This window comes from Parambassis ranga, chromosome 2, assembly GCF_900634625.1.
Source record: "Parambassis ranga chromosome 2, fParRan2.1, whole genome shotgun sequence".
Lineage (NCBI taxonomy): Eukaryota > Metazoa > Chordata > Actinopteri > Ambassidae > Parambassis > Parambassis ranga.
The window spans coordinates 45984169-45996668 of record NC_041023.1 but is presented as its reverse complement, the minus strand read 5'-3'; the positions used below and the strand labels follow the sequence as shown (position 1 = coordinate 45996668).

The 12500-nt window shown below is 50.6% G+C and overlaps 3 protein-coding genes across 5 annotated transcripts in view; all 3 read right to left on the bottom strand.

Moving 5' to 3' along the window:
• Nucleotides 1–5117, bottom strand: part of LOC114452938 (metastasis suppressor protein 1-like) — a 20663-nt gene extending 15546 nt beyond the window's left edge. For 2 of the 3 annotated variants that reach the window (XM_028432481.1, XM_028432486.1), the window contains exons 1-3: nucleotides 4732–5117; nucleotides 1629–1690; nucleotides 1249–1322 (exon numbers count right to left, since the gene is read on the bottom strand). In XM_028432481.1, coding sequence (XP_028288282.1) covers nucleotides 1249–1322; nucleotides 1629–1690; nucleotides 4732–4803 — 208 coding nt within the window. In that variant the 5' untranslated portion in view covers nucleotides 4804–5117. The remainder of the gene's footprint in view (nucleotides 1–1248; nucleotides 1323–1628; nucleotides 1691–4731) is intronic. The other variant, XM_028432495.1, reaches the window with a different exon arrangement.
• A 2760-nt stretch (nucleotides 5118–7877) lies between these two features.
• On the bottom strand, nucleotides 7878–10386 carry LOC114431613 (secretagogin-like). Its single transcript, XM_028399171.1, has 11 exons — nucleotides 10045–10386; nucleotides 9862–9932; nucleotides 9407–9502; nucleotides 9230–9319; nucleotides 9067–9123; nucleotides 8919–8996; nucleotides 8794–8849; nucleotides 8622–8667; nucleotides 8471–8530; nucleotides 8316–8384; nucleotides 7878–8244 (listed from the first exon to the last, which is right to left on the bottom strand). Exons 1-11 carry the CDS (start codon nucleotides 10352–10354, stop codon nucleotides 8119–8121), a joined length of 1059 nt encoding a protein of 352 aa, XP_028254972.1. The 5' UTR covers nucleotides 10355–10386; the 3' UTR covers nucleotides 7878–8118.
• The window catches only part of carmil1 (capping protein regulator and myosin 1 linker 1), an 18531-nt gene continuing 15892 nt past the window's right edge, over nucleotides 9862–12500 (bottom strand). Inside the window, exons 36-39 of the mRNA XM_028399170.1 lie at nucleotides 12449–12500; nucleotides 11174–11356; nucleotides 10045–11067; nucleotides 9862–9932 (exon numbers count right to left, since the gene is read on the bottom strand). The exon at nucleotides 12449–12500 is cut by the window's right edge and continues 86 nt beyond it. Of these exons, the coding sequence (XP_028254971.1) occupies nucleotides 10940–11067; nucleotides 11174–11356; nucleotides 12449–12500 (363 nt within the window). The 3' untranslated portion in view covers nucleotides 9862–9932; nucleotides 10045–10939. The remainder of the gene's footprint in view (nucleotides 9933–10044; nucleotides 11068–11173; nucleotides 11357–12448) is intronic.

Below are 12500 nucleotides of genomic sequence, written 5' to 3'. Positions count from 1 at the left end.
ACACACACACAGAGACACACACACACAGACACACACACACACACACAGACACACACAGACACAGAGACACACACACACACAGACACACACAGACACAGACACACACACAGACGCACACACACACACACACAGAGACACACACAGACAGACACACACACAGAGACACACACACACAGACGCACACACACAGAGACACACACAGACACACACAGAGACACACACACACACACAGACACACACACACAGAGACACACACACACAGAGACACACACAGACACACACAGAGACACACACACACACAGACGCACATCACACACTCATCATTTAGAGCCAGGACAGAGGAGAACTACACCTCCCATGATGCACTGCAGGCACAGGCTCATCAACGCTCCGTTCATGGTGAATGAAGGAAAAGATCTGATTTCCAGCCAGTGTGCGGATGTATGACAGCTCTTAGTGCAGCTGCAGAGGATCATGGGTAACGTAGTGCAGTCTAAAGAACGTACTCTTCACTGCGTCTCATCTTCCTCTTCCTCCTCCTCCTCAGTTACCAGGTGCTGACACAGTGACGTGGCCTCTGCTAAAACGATGCTGCCGGTTGCCGGCCCTTTAAAACAGAAACCTTTCCTGGCAGCAGGTCGCTATGGTAACCAGGGTGTAACAGAAACTCAGTGAGAGAGGACGGTGATGGAGGAGGACACCCGCTGCCTCTGACGGGCTGTTCCAGATCATCTGTGGTCTCCAGGTTTGTCCAGTGTGTCCACAGCACAGACTCTGAGCAGCAGCAGCAGCCTGCCTCCGTCTCCCCATCACCATCCGCCTCCTCCTCCTCCTCCTCCTCCTCCTCTTCCTCACCATCCATTCCTCTGGCCTGCAGTCCCCTCCCTCCGTGTTACCGCTCCATCCATCACCCACATGAAGGGTGTGGCTGCACACACCTCTAATCTACCACTGAGAAACCAGCAATTCAACACACTGCTCCGGTGTGACTGTGTGTGTGTTTGTCTCTGTGGACACACACAGAGACAAACACACACACAGTCACACACAGACAAACACACACAGAGACAAACACGCACACACACACTCCATCCTGTCTGCAGGCAGTGTGTGTGTGCAGAGTAACTCAGGTATTCAGACAGAGACTCTCTGAATGTTGGTCATTGTATTTTTGAGGATTTTTTTTTACATCTGGAAGCTATAAAACAGGAAGTGACATCACCAAACATCTTCATCTCTACATCCTACCTCTGCTGTTTGTTGCCAGGTCTGCCACTTTCTGAAAGGCATCCAGGAAGGCTGCTACCACGACGACCGTTGTCCTGAGACACAACAGGCGAGGCGGGAGTTACACAACAACCACATGCAACAATCTGTGTCTGTGTGTGTCTGTGTGTGTCTGTGTGTGTCTGTGTGTGTCTGTGTGTGTCTGTGTGCGTGCTGGGTGAGGATGCAGACAGTCTGTAATGAGCTGTGACCTCTGCTGACCTCCGGCCCAGCACAGAGCCTCTGGAGGCTGCTGCTGATCGTCCTCAACTTCTCAGTGACATCATTAATCTGTGGCAGCCACACAGGGTTAATGCAGCTGTGCAGGTGTGTGTGTGTGTGTGTGTGTGTGTGTGTGGTACCTCAGCTGTGACTGTAGTTTGGTGGCCTTGCTGATGAAGTCGTCCCAGACGGGGTAACTGCCCTGCAGAGAGGAAGAGGTGCAGAGTATCAGACTGATGGAACGCTTCATTTAGGTCAGTGTGTCAGAGGGGACGATGCGTTCACTGCCGTCTCGTCACACACAGTCATTTTCACAGACACACATCAAACGATAAAACATATTTTAAAAAAACATGAACAGCTCCTCGGGCCCAAAACGCACAAACTGAGACAAACACAGAGGAGACGGATCAATGGGCCTGATCCACCTCCACCCACACACCCCGTCCAGAGGGGGTCAAACAGGCGCCCCCCTGCTGGATTTGTGTTCATGTAGCGAAGCAGACACACACACACACACACACGACAACCTGGGGTCCGTTTCTAACACCAGCAGGCGGCCCCCCGATGATGCTCTCTGAGCGGGCGGAGCTTCCGGAGGATTCTTCCCTCTGCTGCTGCTGTGGCAGCCCAGCCTGCCTCTCAGCGTCATCGCCTGGCTACCGTTGCTATGGCAACACTGCTGCTGCTGCTGCAGAGGGGCTTCACACAGAAGGATGTGTGTCTGTGTGTGTGTGTGTGTGTGTGTGGGGGGGGGGGGTCCACACGTACACACATCCTCCAACCCAACACACACACACACACACACACACACACACACCTCTGCGTCACACACACACTCGCCTTCTTTGTTTCTCCTTCTTTCATATTCAACACCCAGATATTCTCTCTTCTCACCATCTCCCTCGCTCACTGTCCTCTCTCTCTCTCTCTAACACACACACACACACACACACACACACTTTCCATTTTCAAATGTCATTTCATCTTCCTGCTCTTTATTACCCATTCATCATTTCTTCTCTCTTACACTGTGTATATACCCTCATCTCATTACATCCTCTCTCTCCCCCTCTCTCTCTCTCTCCCCCCCTCTCTCTCTCCCCCTCTCTCTCTCTCTCCCTCTCGGACACACACTTGCAGCTGAGGGCAGGGTCGCTGCATCCATCAGTCACTGTGGACATAAATTGTCACCGTGACAACAACCGGAGGCGGCAGCAGCAGCAGCCTGCTGGTCCTCCAGGACTCTGCTCTCTCAGCCACACAGAATCCCAGAATCTGACTTCACTTCCTCCAAATCTCTTCAGTACGACAAGCAGCACGTTTGTCTGCAGATACAAAGACCGTCAGTCCACACAGGTCACAATCGCAGAGGTTATTCAACCAAATCCACATTATTCTGCAGGACTGGGTCCAAAAACAAAGAGTTCCCTCCAACAAGAGTCAGTAAGAACTAGAAGTCCTGTGCTCCTCAGCAGCCAGCAGGACGCCATGATGGAGTCACATGACCAACACTCTGTCTCTGTCTGACCTGCAGCTGTGCAGAGTGAACACCTGAGAAAAATCCCAACACTCAGCAGATTATTCTCCTTCAGATTATTTACAGTGAACCGATGACAGCACCACCCACACACACCAGGCCTCAGCACAAAGTCAATGCTGCAGCTCAGTCCATGACGTTTCCATGACGACCCTGATACACCAGGTTCAACCCCCCCCCCCCACACACACACACATAAAAACACAGCAGAGCTACGAGCTGATTAAGACTTCAAGATAAACAGTAATTAGCATTCAGCTAACACACTCACCTCACAAACTGTATCACAGTTACTTACATGTAGCATGCTAACTGCAGCCTCTGAGCCTCCCTGTCTCAGCTCAGGGTTCAGAGGAGGTTCTCTGGACCGGTTTTTCTGACTGACGTCTCTGACCTTGCTGACTAAGATTCCCAACTTGTTACCTTGGTTACGAGCTGCTGAACATCACTCAGGTGCTGCATCGTTTGAAGGACGAGCGGCAGCTAAATGACCAGACAGACCAGAACAGGAGGAAGCAACAAGGAGCACCGGGCCGTGCCGCACCGGGCCGTGCCGCACCGGGCCATGCCGCACCGCACCGGGCCGTGCCGCACCGGGCGTGCCGCACCGGGCCGTGCTGCACCGGGCCGGGCTGCACCGGGCCGTGCTGCACCGGGCGTGCCGCACCGGGCCGTGCTGCACCGGGCCGGGCCGCACCGGGCCGGGCTGCTGATGCTCCAGTCTGTGTGTAAAGCAGCAGCTCGCTGCGACAGCCTCCTCCGGGGAAAAACATGCAGATTGGTTCCACTTAACCAGATCAACAGTAATGTGTCAGCACCACAATGTGGAGCCGATTAACTGAGCCCACCTCCAACCAGGCTGACAGCAGACAGCGGTTAATCTGTGCAGATTACAGACACACTCCCACCTCTGCCTCACACAGCCGACAACTAATACTGATCAATTATGATTTCATGACTAATCAAAGGAGCCGCTGTGACTGTGATCTGACTGGACCTCTGAGACCTTCCTCAGCTCTGGACTGTTGAACACTGACCCGATGCTAGCTCGCTAACACAGAGCTAACAGCAGCTAATCCAACCAAAATCCCACCGCTGACCATTCCTACTGTTGTTACCCAAAGCTACACATGGTGTGTAGCTCCGTGGCTAATTTACTGCTAGCTCTGTACACACATACATTTTCACGCTAGCTGGTACTGGTACCACCTGATGTGAGTAAACAACAGAACACGCTCACTTTACAGCTAGCCGGCTAACATTAGCTGGTCCAGTAATGTCGTCTGATGTTAGCTTCATGGTCCAACTGTCATCATGCTAACACACAGAACACAGCTACATGCTAGCTGCAGTTCACTGAACGGCCGCAGGTGTCGCTGATTACACGCGGTTCAGATTCATGAGCTCTGAAGACTGTCCTGATTGGACAGCAGCTACACGGTCACACACCACGTGACTGTGACGTCACTAATAGACGATTTAAACCAGCGCAGAGTTATTTACATTCAGCAGGTGTTTTAGAACAGCCTGTGTGTGTCTGTGTGTGTCTGTGTGTGTGTCTGTGTGTGTGTGTCATCAGCGGCCGGTACAGGACCAGCACCTTAATGATGTCACCCGCAAACCTCCATTAAAGCGTCAGTGTGAGCCTGTGTGTGTGTGTGTGTGTGTCTGTGTGTGTGTGACAGGTCAGCTTGTTGTGTTACCTTCATGTCTCCTATGACGGTCTGGAAAAGCCCCCCCAGCGCGCTGCACTCCCGCTCCATCACAGTCTCCATCCTCACTGAAAGAACACACGCTCCGGGTCGGAGCTTCAGGAGTCCATAAATGAAGCGAACAGGTGACACACACACACACACACACACACACAGACACACACAGACACACACACAGTCACAGGGTGTTCTCCTCAGAGACGCGCTGCGGAGCTTCCAGGACCGGCGCTCAGAGTCCCCTCAAAGCGGGTAGATCCGCTGACTGCAGGCGGGGCAGAGGCATGGCGTGGCGGACAGACAGCACACCGACACCGACACCGTCAGCTCCACACACCGACACCGACACCGTCAGCTCCACACACCGACACCGACACCGTCAGCTCCACACACCGACCTGCTGCTGCTGCTGGCACCGACTGAGGGAAGCAGGCCCGGGCGCGCGCACGGCGGAACGGGGACGCGCCTCAGCCTGGCCCCGCCTTCAGACGAGGACCTTTTTTTGTTTTTGTTAATGGACAGAGAGGGGGCGTGGCCTGTGACGTCACGTGATACACTAAAAATCTAAGCACATTAAAAATGAATTGATCAATATGAAGCTAAACAAAGAGAGAGGATGAAGAAATAAACCAACATTCAACATTTAATGTGTGTCAGGAGGCGCTCAGGGAGCAGGGGATACTTTAGACTACAGCGCCACCTAGTGACAGCTTCATGAAGTGTTTGATTCAAAGGATGAGGGTGGAGAGGAAGATTCCATTTAAACACATTCTGATGTGATGAAGCCGCACCATCATCATCATCAGACACAAACAGACCACACAGACACACAAAACCCCCACAACCAGCTGCACAAACCAACACACACACACATCACTACACACAGTGTGTGTGTGGATCAGATGTGAAGCTGGCAGAGCTTCAAACATCAGCTGTGTCACTTTAACCACAGACTCACTGTTTAATGACAGGGACCGACACACACACACACACACACACACACACACACACACACACACACACACACACACACACACACACACTCTCTCTGACAGCCAGCGCTCTGTGTCATTACCTCCTACACACACACACACTAATAACAGCCATCAGAGTGGGGGGGGGGCATACAGAACATAACAGCCTAACATTACAGTAAAGACACACTGAAGCTCCTGGTCCACAGGGGGCGCCCTGGAGACAGAATCTGAGGTGGAACCATAATTCATATACCAGGGAGGACCCCCTGTCATCATCAGTCCTAATCTGAACAGACCAATCAGCAGCCAGGAGCAGCACGCTGGTGTTTGATGGGCTGAATCCGCTCTAACACTGATGGGGGTCTCTACAGAGTAAGCCTTGTTGTGTAGCTCCGTGTTCCCTCTGCAGCTGGCAGAGCGTCAGCAGACCCCCGGTCCTCTGTAATTTCCCTGACGTGACCACCTGCCTCCTCTTTGTCTCCAGTAAGGCGTGTGGTTGTTGGACTGGAGCACAGAGCATTTAACACCCAGCCCGTCTCTGCAGTTCAAAGTCTTTTATCGAACTGACGCCAAGAACTGACGCCATGCTGGAACCTGCTGCTGGATCCACCACCAGAAGGCCTCCATGGACTCAAAGGATGTACATGAAACACCAACAGTGAGGAAACCTGAGGCCGCAGAGGCCTGAACCCAGGACCCTGTGGTAGTATGCAGATGGTCTAGGACCTCTTGGACCATCAGTGGGGCTACACGCAGCCTGTCCCACATGCCAGGGCTGCTTTAGAGCGCCAGGTAGCTCGGCTGCTGGGCCTTCATGTTGGTTCCATAACCTGAAACAACACCTGTCTGTGGCCCATGCCACACACCTCTGTAACCATGCCGACAACAGGACCCGCTGGCTACAGGAGAGTTGGGGTCCTGAGAGGAGGCAGCAGGTTTGTGGTCATGTGACAGGTCCAAGGGAGGTTTGATGCCAGGTGAAAGAACCTGTATCCCTTCAACATTTAACAGCCTGTTCTGTCGCCATCTGCACACAAACCAGGCCCCCTCCTCTGGGCTGAGCGCTGACCAACCAATCACCCTGCACGCCGGTGACGCGTTAAGCAGCGCTCACCTGGCCGCCTCCAATAGGCGTTTGAAGTGTAGCTAATTAGCTTCAGGCTCAGCTGAACCCCGGGTTCCTCTGCAGGAAGGTGTGTGTGTGTGTGTCATTTATTTAAATGTGTAAATAACATTTTAGTCCCACGTTTCTGTTCATAAAGTCTGACTGGTACACACCGCCACCCCCCTCTGATTACACTTTTTGGTTCGGTCCACTCAGCGGAGCTGTTGGAGTCGCTCAGCTGCGCAGCTGCGGAAGTTCAGTCCGGCTCTCTACCGATAAATAAGAAAAAAATAATAATTTACCGATAAATAAGAAAAAAATAATAATTTACCGATAAATAAGAAAAAAATAATAATTTACCGATAAATAGGAAAAAAATAATAATTTACCGATAAATAAGAAAAAAATAATAATTGACTGTTAAATAAGAAAAAAATAATAATTTACCGATAAATAGGAAAAAAATAATAATTTACCGATAAAGAAGAAAAAAATAATAATTTACCGATAAATAGGAAAAAAATAATAATTTACCGATAAATAAGAAAAAAATAATAATTGACTGTTAAATAAGAAAAAAATAATAATTTACCGATAAAAGAAAAAAATAATAATTGACTGATAAATAAGAAAAAAATAATAATTGACCGATAAATAAGAAAAAAATAATAATTTACCGATAAAGAAGAAAAAAATAATAATTTACCGATAAAGAAGAAAAAAAATTATTAAAAAATATTAAGGCGCTTTAAACACAAAATAAAAATAAATAAAAAACGATATTTAGATTATAAAATTAAAAACCGATCGGCAGAGTTAGCTAGCAAACTGTGAGCGTACATCCAGGTCACAAACAAATGGACGCTCCTGATTGGACGGTTGATGACTGGCGGCACAAAAATGATATTAACGTTACAAATTATGAAAAAAAAAATTCTGAAACCCAAATAAAATATATGTAAGTTATGTTAAATGCATATTTAAACATGTTTATTTTATTCATACACACGCTGTAAAAACATGATTAAAACACTGGATTCACTTTGTCAGAGGAGACGCCCGATTTAATGAATTCATTTATAGTTTCACAAACAACTAGATATTAAGCAAAATACAGGCAGGCTGTGCAGCCATGACCACACACATGACCACCATCGTTTTAACAAGAACGATATCATCTGAATATATGGAACATCAAACCCACGTCTGTCTGGAAACTGAGCTGACTGAAAATCACACAATAATTCAAAAGCAGAAATAATCAGCAGACAGCGTCGAAGAGAGCTTTAAAAACATCTGTTAGCTGAGTTTGAGGCCGAGGCAGAGAGCCAGCTCGTTCTTCTGGATCTTTCCGTCTCCGTTGATGTCACAGTGACCCATCAGAGACTTCCGGAACTTGTCCAGGTCGGTCCCACTGATGCTCGGCTGTCCACACAGAGGTCAGAGGTCAGAGGCCAGAGCAGTGAAAAACAAACCCCGGTATGGCGTCATCTTACCTTCACCAGCTCCATCATGTCCTTCACAAAGCCGTCCACCTCAGGACCTTCCAGCGCCCCCGTCTGGCTCTGCACACACACAGCAGCACTCAGTGAGTCTCAGTTCACACAAACCACAGATCATCATCATATAGGAGACATGGATGTGATCATACCACGTCGTAGTGAGCAAAGATCTTCTCGAAGTCTCTCCTCCGGTCCTCCAGACTGCAGGCCTGCAGAGGAAAGGACACACAGATGGAGCAGCAGCCGGGACATGAATCAGACAAAATCAGCAACATGCACAAAACAAACCGCCAGGCTTACATCCGTCCTAAACTTCAGCAGGAAGTTTTCTTTCAGGGCCAGAATCCTGCAGAAAACACACAAGACTGAACAATGAGACGCACAACAGCTCACAGGACATCCACCAGAACCAGCAGAGACCCAAACGAGGACAGGCAGCCTTCTGTGGTCACATGACACGGGGCAGCAGTACCTGGCCAGGTCGTTCAGATCCAGTCGGCCATCTTTGTTCTTGTCAAACATCTTCATCTGCAACGAGACAAAGAGGCGACAGTCAGAGCATCAGACAACGCCCGCCCGCCCCACCCCGCCCGTTACCATGGTGTCCGTGTACGTGTCCAGCTGCTCAGCGGTGATGGACTTCCTGTGTTGGAGGAAGAGGTCTTGGAGGAAGCCCTGCAGGGACACAGAGCAGCAGTGAGAGGCCGCTCCGCCTGTGGCGCTCTGAGCGTGTGCGGCTTGTTACCTTCAGCTCGACGGCTGAGATGTAGCCGCTGCTGTCGGTGTCGTAGTTTCTCCAGATCTGGGAAAAAACACAACGTTCATCCAGGAGGGGGTGCTGAAGGCCTGTGAGGAAGTAAACACCCCTCCTCCTCCTCCGTTATGATGCGTTGACCTTTGACCCTCACCCTCATGAACTCCACGCTGTTGTCCAGCGGCGTCTCTCTGCGGAACAGAAGCAGGAAGTTCTCCTCCTCGGGCAGCAGCATGGCGGCCAGCTGCGACACATTCACAGAGGAAGCTCTACATCACAGTTTGAACCTCTGTGAGGCCGTAAACTCTGGACTGAGCGCCGGGACTCGTACCTCCTGGATGTGCAGGCGTCCGTCAGCAGCGGCGACATGAGCAGACGTGAATCTTTCTCTCAGTCGTCTGACGTTGTCCTCGGTGATGTCCTTCTTCTGAAAACATGGACGTCAGACTGAGGGTCATCTGTGTGAGACACTGACTCTGAAATGGCACTTAGCCCCTCCCATCAGTGACGTCTCAACCAACCAAACCATTTAAAGGTTCTAACAACCCTAACAGAGACCCCATGTGGCCGTGAGGTGAACTGCAGTTAGCGCTTCCAAAGCTAGCTTACTGTTGTGTTTTTGTACATTAAGCAGCCACAGTTAGCCTGTGTTAGCTTGTGAGCTAACATCACTGAGACGTTTTCTGGAGTGCAGCTCATGTATTTCACTTGGAGTAACAAGAATTAAAACATTTCTCCTTTGGTGCCCCCTAGTGGTCAAAGTGTGGAGCAGCAGCTGCTCTTTACCTTCAGACCCAGTTTGTGCAACGTGTGCTGAAAGAAGGCGTCCAGCTGCTTCCCGTCAATGTAGCCGTTATCTGGAGGACAGCGTCCACTAATTACACACACACTCTTTTTAGGAGTAAAACATTACAGATCAAAGCTGTGAGGACAAATCAAAACACAGTCACACAAATCTCCCGTCCATACCGTCCATGTCGAAATGTCGCCAGATCTGTAGGAAGACAGCAGCGTCCAGGCGGTCCAAGGCGCTGTCCATGATGCCGGGAGAAGTCCACCGAAGAGCTGAGGACACCGAGACAAGAAGACGGACAAGAAACAGAGGACTGACTGCACCGGCAGGCTGGAACCGAGTGAGCCCGAAGAGACTGAACCAACAGCATAAGAGGGAGGGGCGAGCAAGGAGAAGACACGGAGAGAGAGAGAGAGCGAGCAGTGAAAGTGTTTTATTGGTGTAAACACACAGAGACATTCCACTGATGAATAAACAGTCACACATATCACTGACGTGACCGGATGACAAACAGGTTACAAAAATACTCTCCCACTAAAATCAAACCGCCACCGACAGAAAGCTCCTGTATTAACCCCGCGTGTTCTGACATATTTACATCATCATGTGCAGCAGGGGGCAGTGGATGCAGGTCCGCACACAGCAGCACGTTCTATCAGCTGTGATGGTGCAAACTCCCCGACACAAACATCTGAGGAGCTCCTCCTGAACCACACCCACACTAAAAACACCACCCAGATCCAGTAAAAACTCAAGTCCTGTCACACACAGACACACTCTGACTGCTCTCTGACTGCAGACAGGACGGAGCTGTTTAACCTCAAAGTAAAGGGGGCACGAGTCCAGGAGTGAACAGGAAGACTGAATATGGTCCTGTTTGGAGCATGAAGGACACAGCAGACAGGCAGACAGACAGCTGGATAAGTGAGGCGTGTTCGTCCTCTCAGCCGCTGATGAAGCGCTCTTTATTGACAGGGATGTGATGAAGCAGCAGATCAAGATCAAACGTCTCCTCCTCCGCTCCTGAAGGTCTGCAGGCTGAAGACAGGACGGGGGACAAGGACTGGACTGTCAGACTGAAGGAGAGCCGTCAGCAGACTCCTCCTCTGATTTGTTGTCAGCAGGTGCAGCAGGAAGTTCTTCTTCTTCTTCTTCTTTGGCTGGTATGACGTCTACGTCGGCCTCAGACAGAGACCTCACTGCAGAGAGAGACAGAGACAGAGACAGACCTCAGACAGAGCTCTGTACCTAACTACAGCAGCCTCCACACAGACAGACTGAGAGGTGAAGTGTGATTGGTCGAACCATAAGCAGGCAGGGACTTGGCTCGCTCCCGCTCGTCCTCTCTGGCAGCAGCCGGGAGGGACGACCTCTTCAGAGACGACCACTGCCTGCTGCCGCCGCTCGGCTCGGCTGCGGCGGGGCCGGGCGGCTCAAACGCATCGCTGTCTGCAGGAGAGGACGGTGTCACAGACACACACACAGACACTGACAGACACGCACACCCAGGCAGACAGAGACACACACACAGAGACACAAAGACAGTCGGACAATTTCAGTTTGTGTTTCATGGGTTTGTTCCATGTTTACATGTTTATATCCAGAGCCTGAACACACTGTGTGTGTCTGTGTCTGTGTGTGTGTGTGTGTGTGTGTGTGTGTGTGTCTGTGTGTGTGTGTGTGTGTCTGTGTGTGTGTGTCTGTGTGTGTGTGTGTGTCTGTGTGTGTGTGTGTGTCTGTGTGTGTGTGTGTGTGTCTGTGTGTCTCTGTGTGTCTCTGTGTGTGTGTGTGTCTGTGTGTCTCTGTGTGTGTGTGTCTGTGTGTCTGTGTGTGTGTGTGTCTGTGTGTCTGTGTGTGTGTCTGTGTGTGTGTGTGTCTGTGTGTGTCTGTGTGTGTCTGTGTGTCTCTGTGTGTGTGTGTGTCTGTGTGTGTCTCTGTGTGTGTGTGTCTGTGTGTGTGTGTGTGTGTGTGTGTGTGTGTGTGTGTGTGTCTGTGTGTGTGTGTCTGTGTCTGTGTGTGTGTGTGTCTGTGTGTCTCTGTGTGTGTGTGTGTCTGTGTGTGTGTGTGTCTGTGTGTGTGTGTGTGTCCTCTGTGTGTGTCTGTGTCTCTGTGTGTCTGTGTGTCTCTGTGTGTGTGTGTCTGTGTGTCTGTGTGTGTGTGTGTGTCTCTGTGTGTGTGTGTCTGTGTGTCTGTGTGTGTGTGTCTGTGTCTGTGTGTGTGTCTGTGTGTCTCTGTGTGTGTGTGTGTCTGTGTGTGTGTGTGTGTCTGTGTGTCTCTGTGTGTGTGTGTGTCTGTGTGTGTGTGTGTCTCTGTGTGTCTGTGTGTCTGTGTGTCTCTGTGTGTGTGTGTGTCTGTGTGTGTGTGTCTGTGTGTGTGTGTGTGTCTCTGTGTGTGTGTGTGTCTGTGTCTCTGTGTGTGTCTGTGTGTCTCTGTGTGTGTGTGTGTGTGTGTGTCTGTGTGTCTGTGTGTGTGGAGGCTGGAAGCCTTCATTAACAGTGTTTTGCTGGCGGCCTCAGAGGTCGTGCTTCAGCCTGTGATGTTTGTTCCTCGCCATGAGACGCTCACAGCTCCGACTCTCACCGTCCACTGGAGACGTGGCTCCTGCAGGGTTGCTGCTCGCGCTCTCTCGCTC

What these genes read in the sequence shown, in the direction of transcription:
- LOC114431613 (XM_028399171.1), bottom strand. Translation starts at nt 10,354, where the DNA reads ATGTGTGACTGTTTATTCATCAGTGGAATGTCTCTGTGTGTTTACACC. An exon ending in ACAGCGTGGAGTTCATGAGG is followed by an intron (nt 9,124 to 9,229) that starts GTGAGGGTCAAA and finishes GTTTTTTCCCAG; the next exon opens with ATCTGGAGAAACTACGACAC. An exon ending in TCTCAGCCGTCGAGCTGAAG is followed by an intron (nt 8,997 to 9,066) that starts GTAACAAGCCGC and finishes GTGTCCCTGCAG; the next exon opens with GGCTTCCTCCAAGACCTCTT.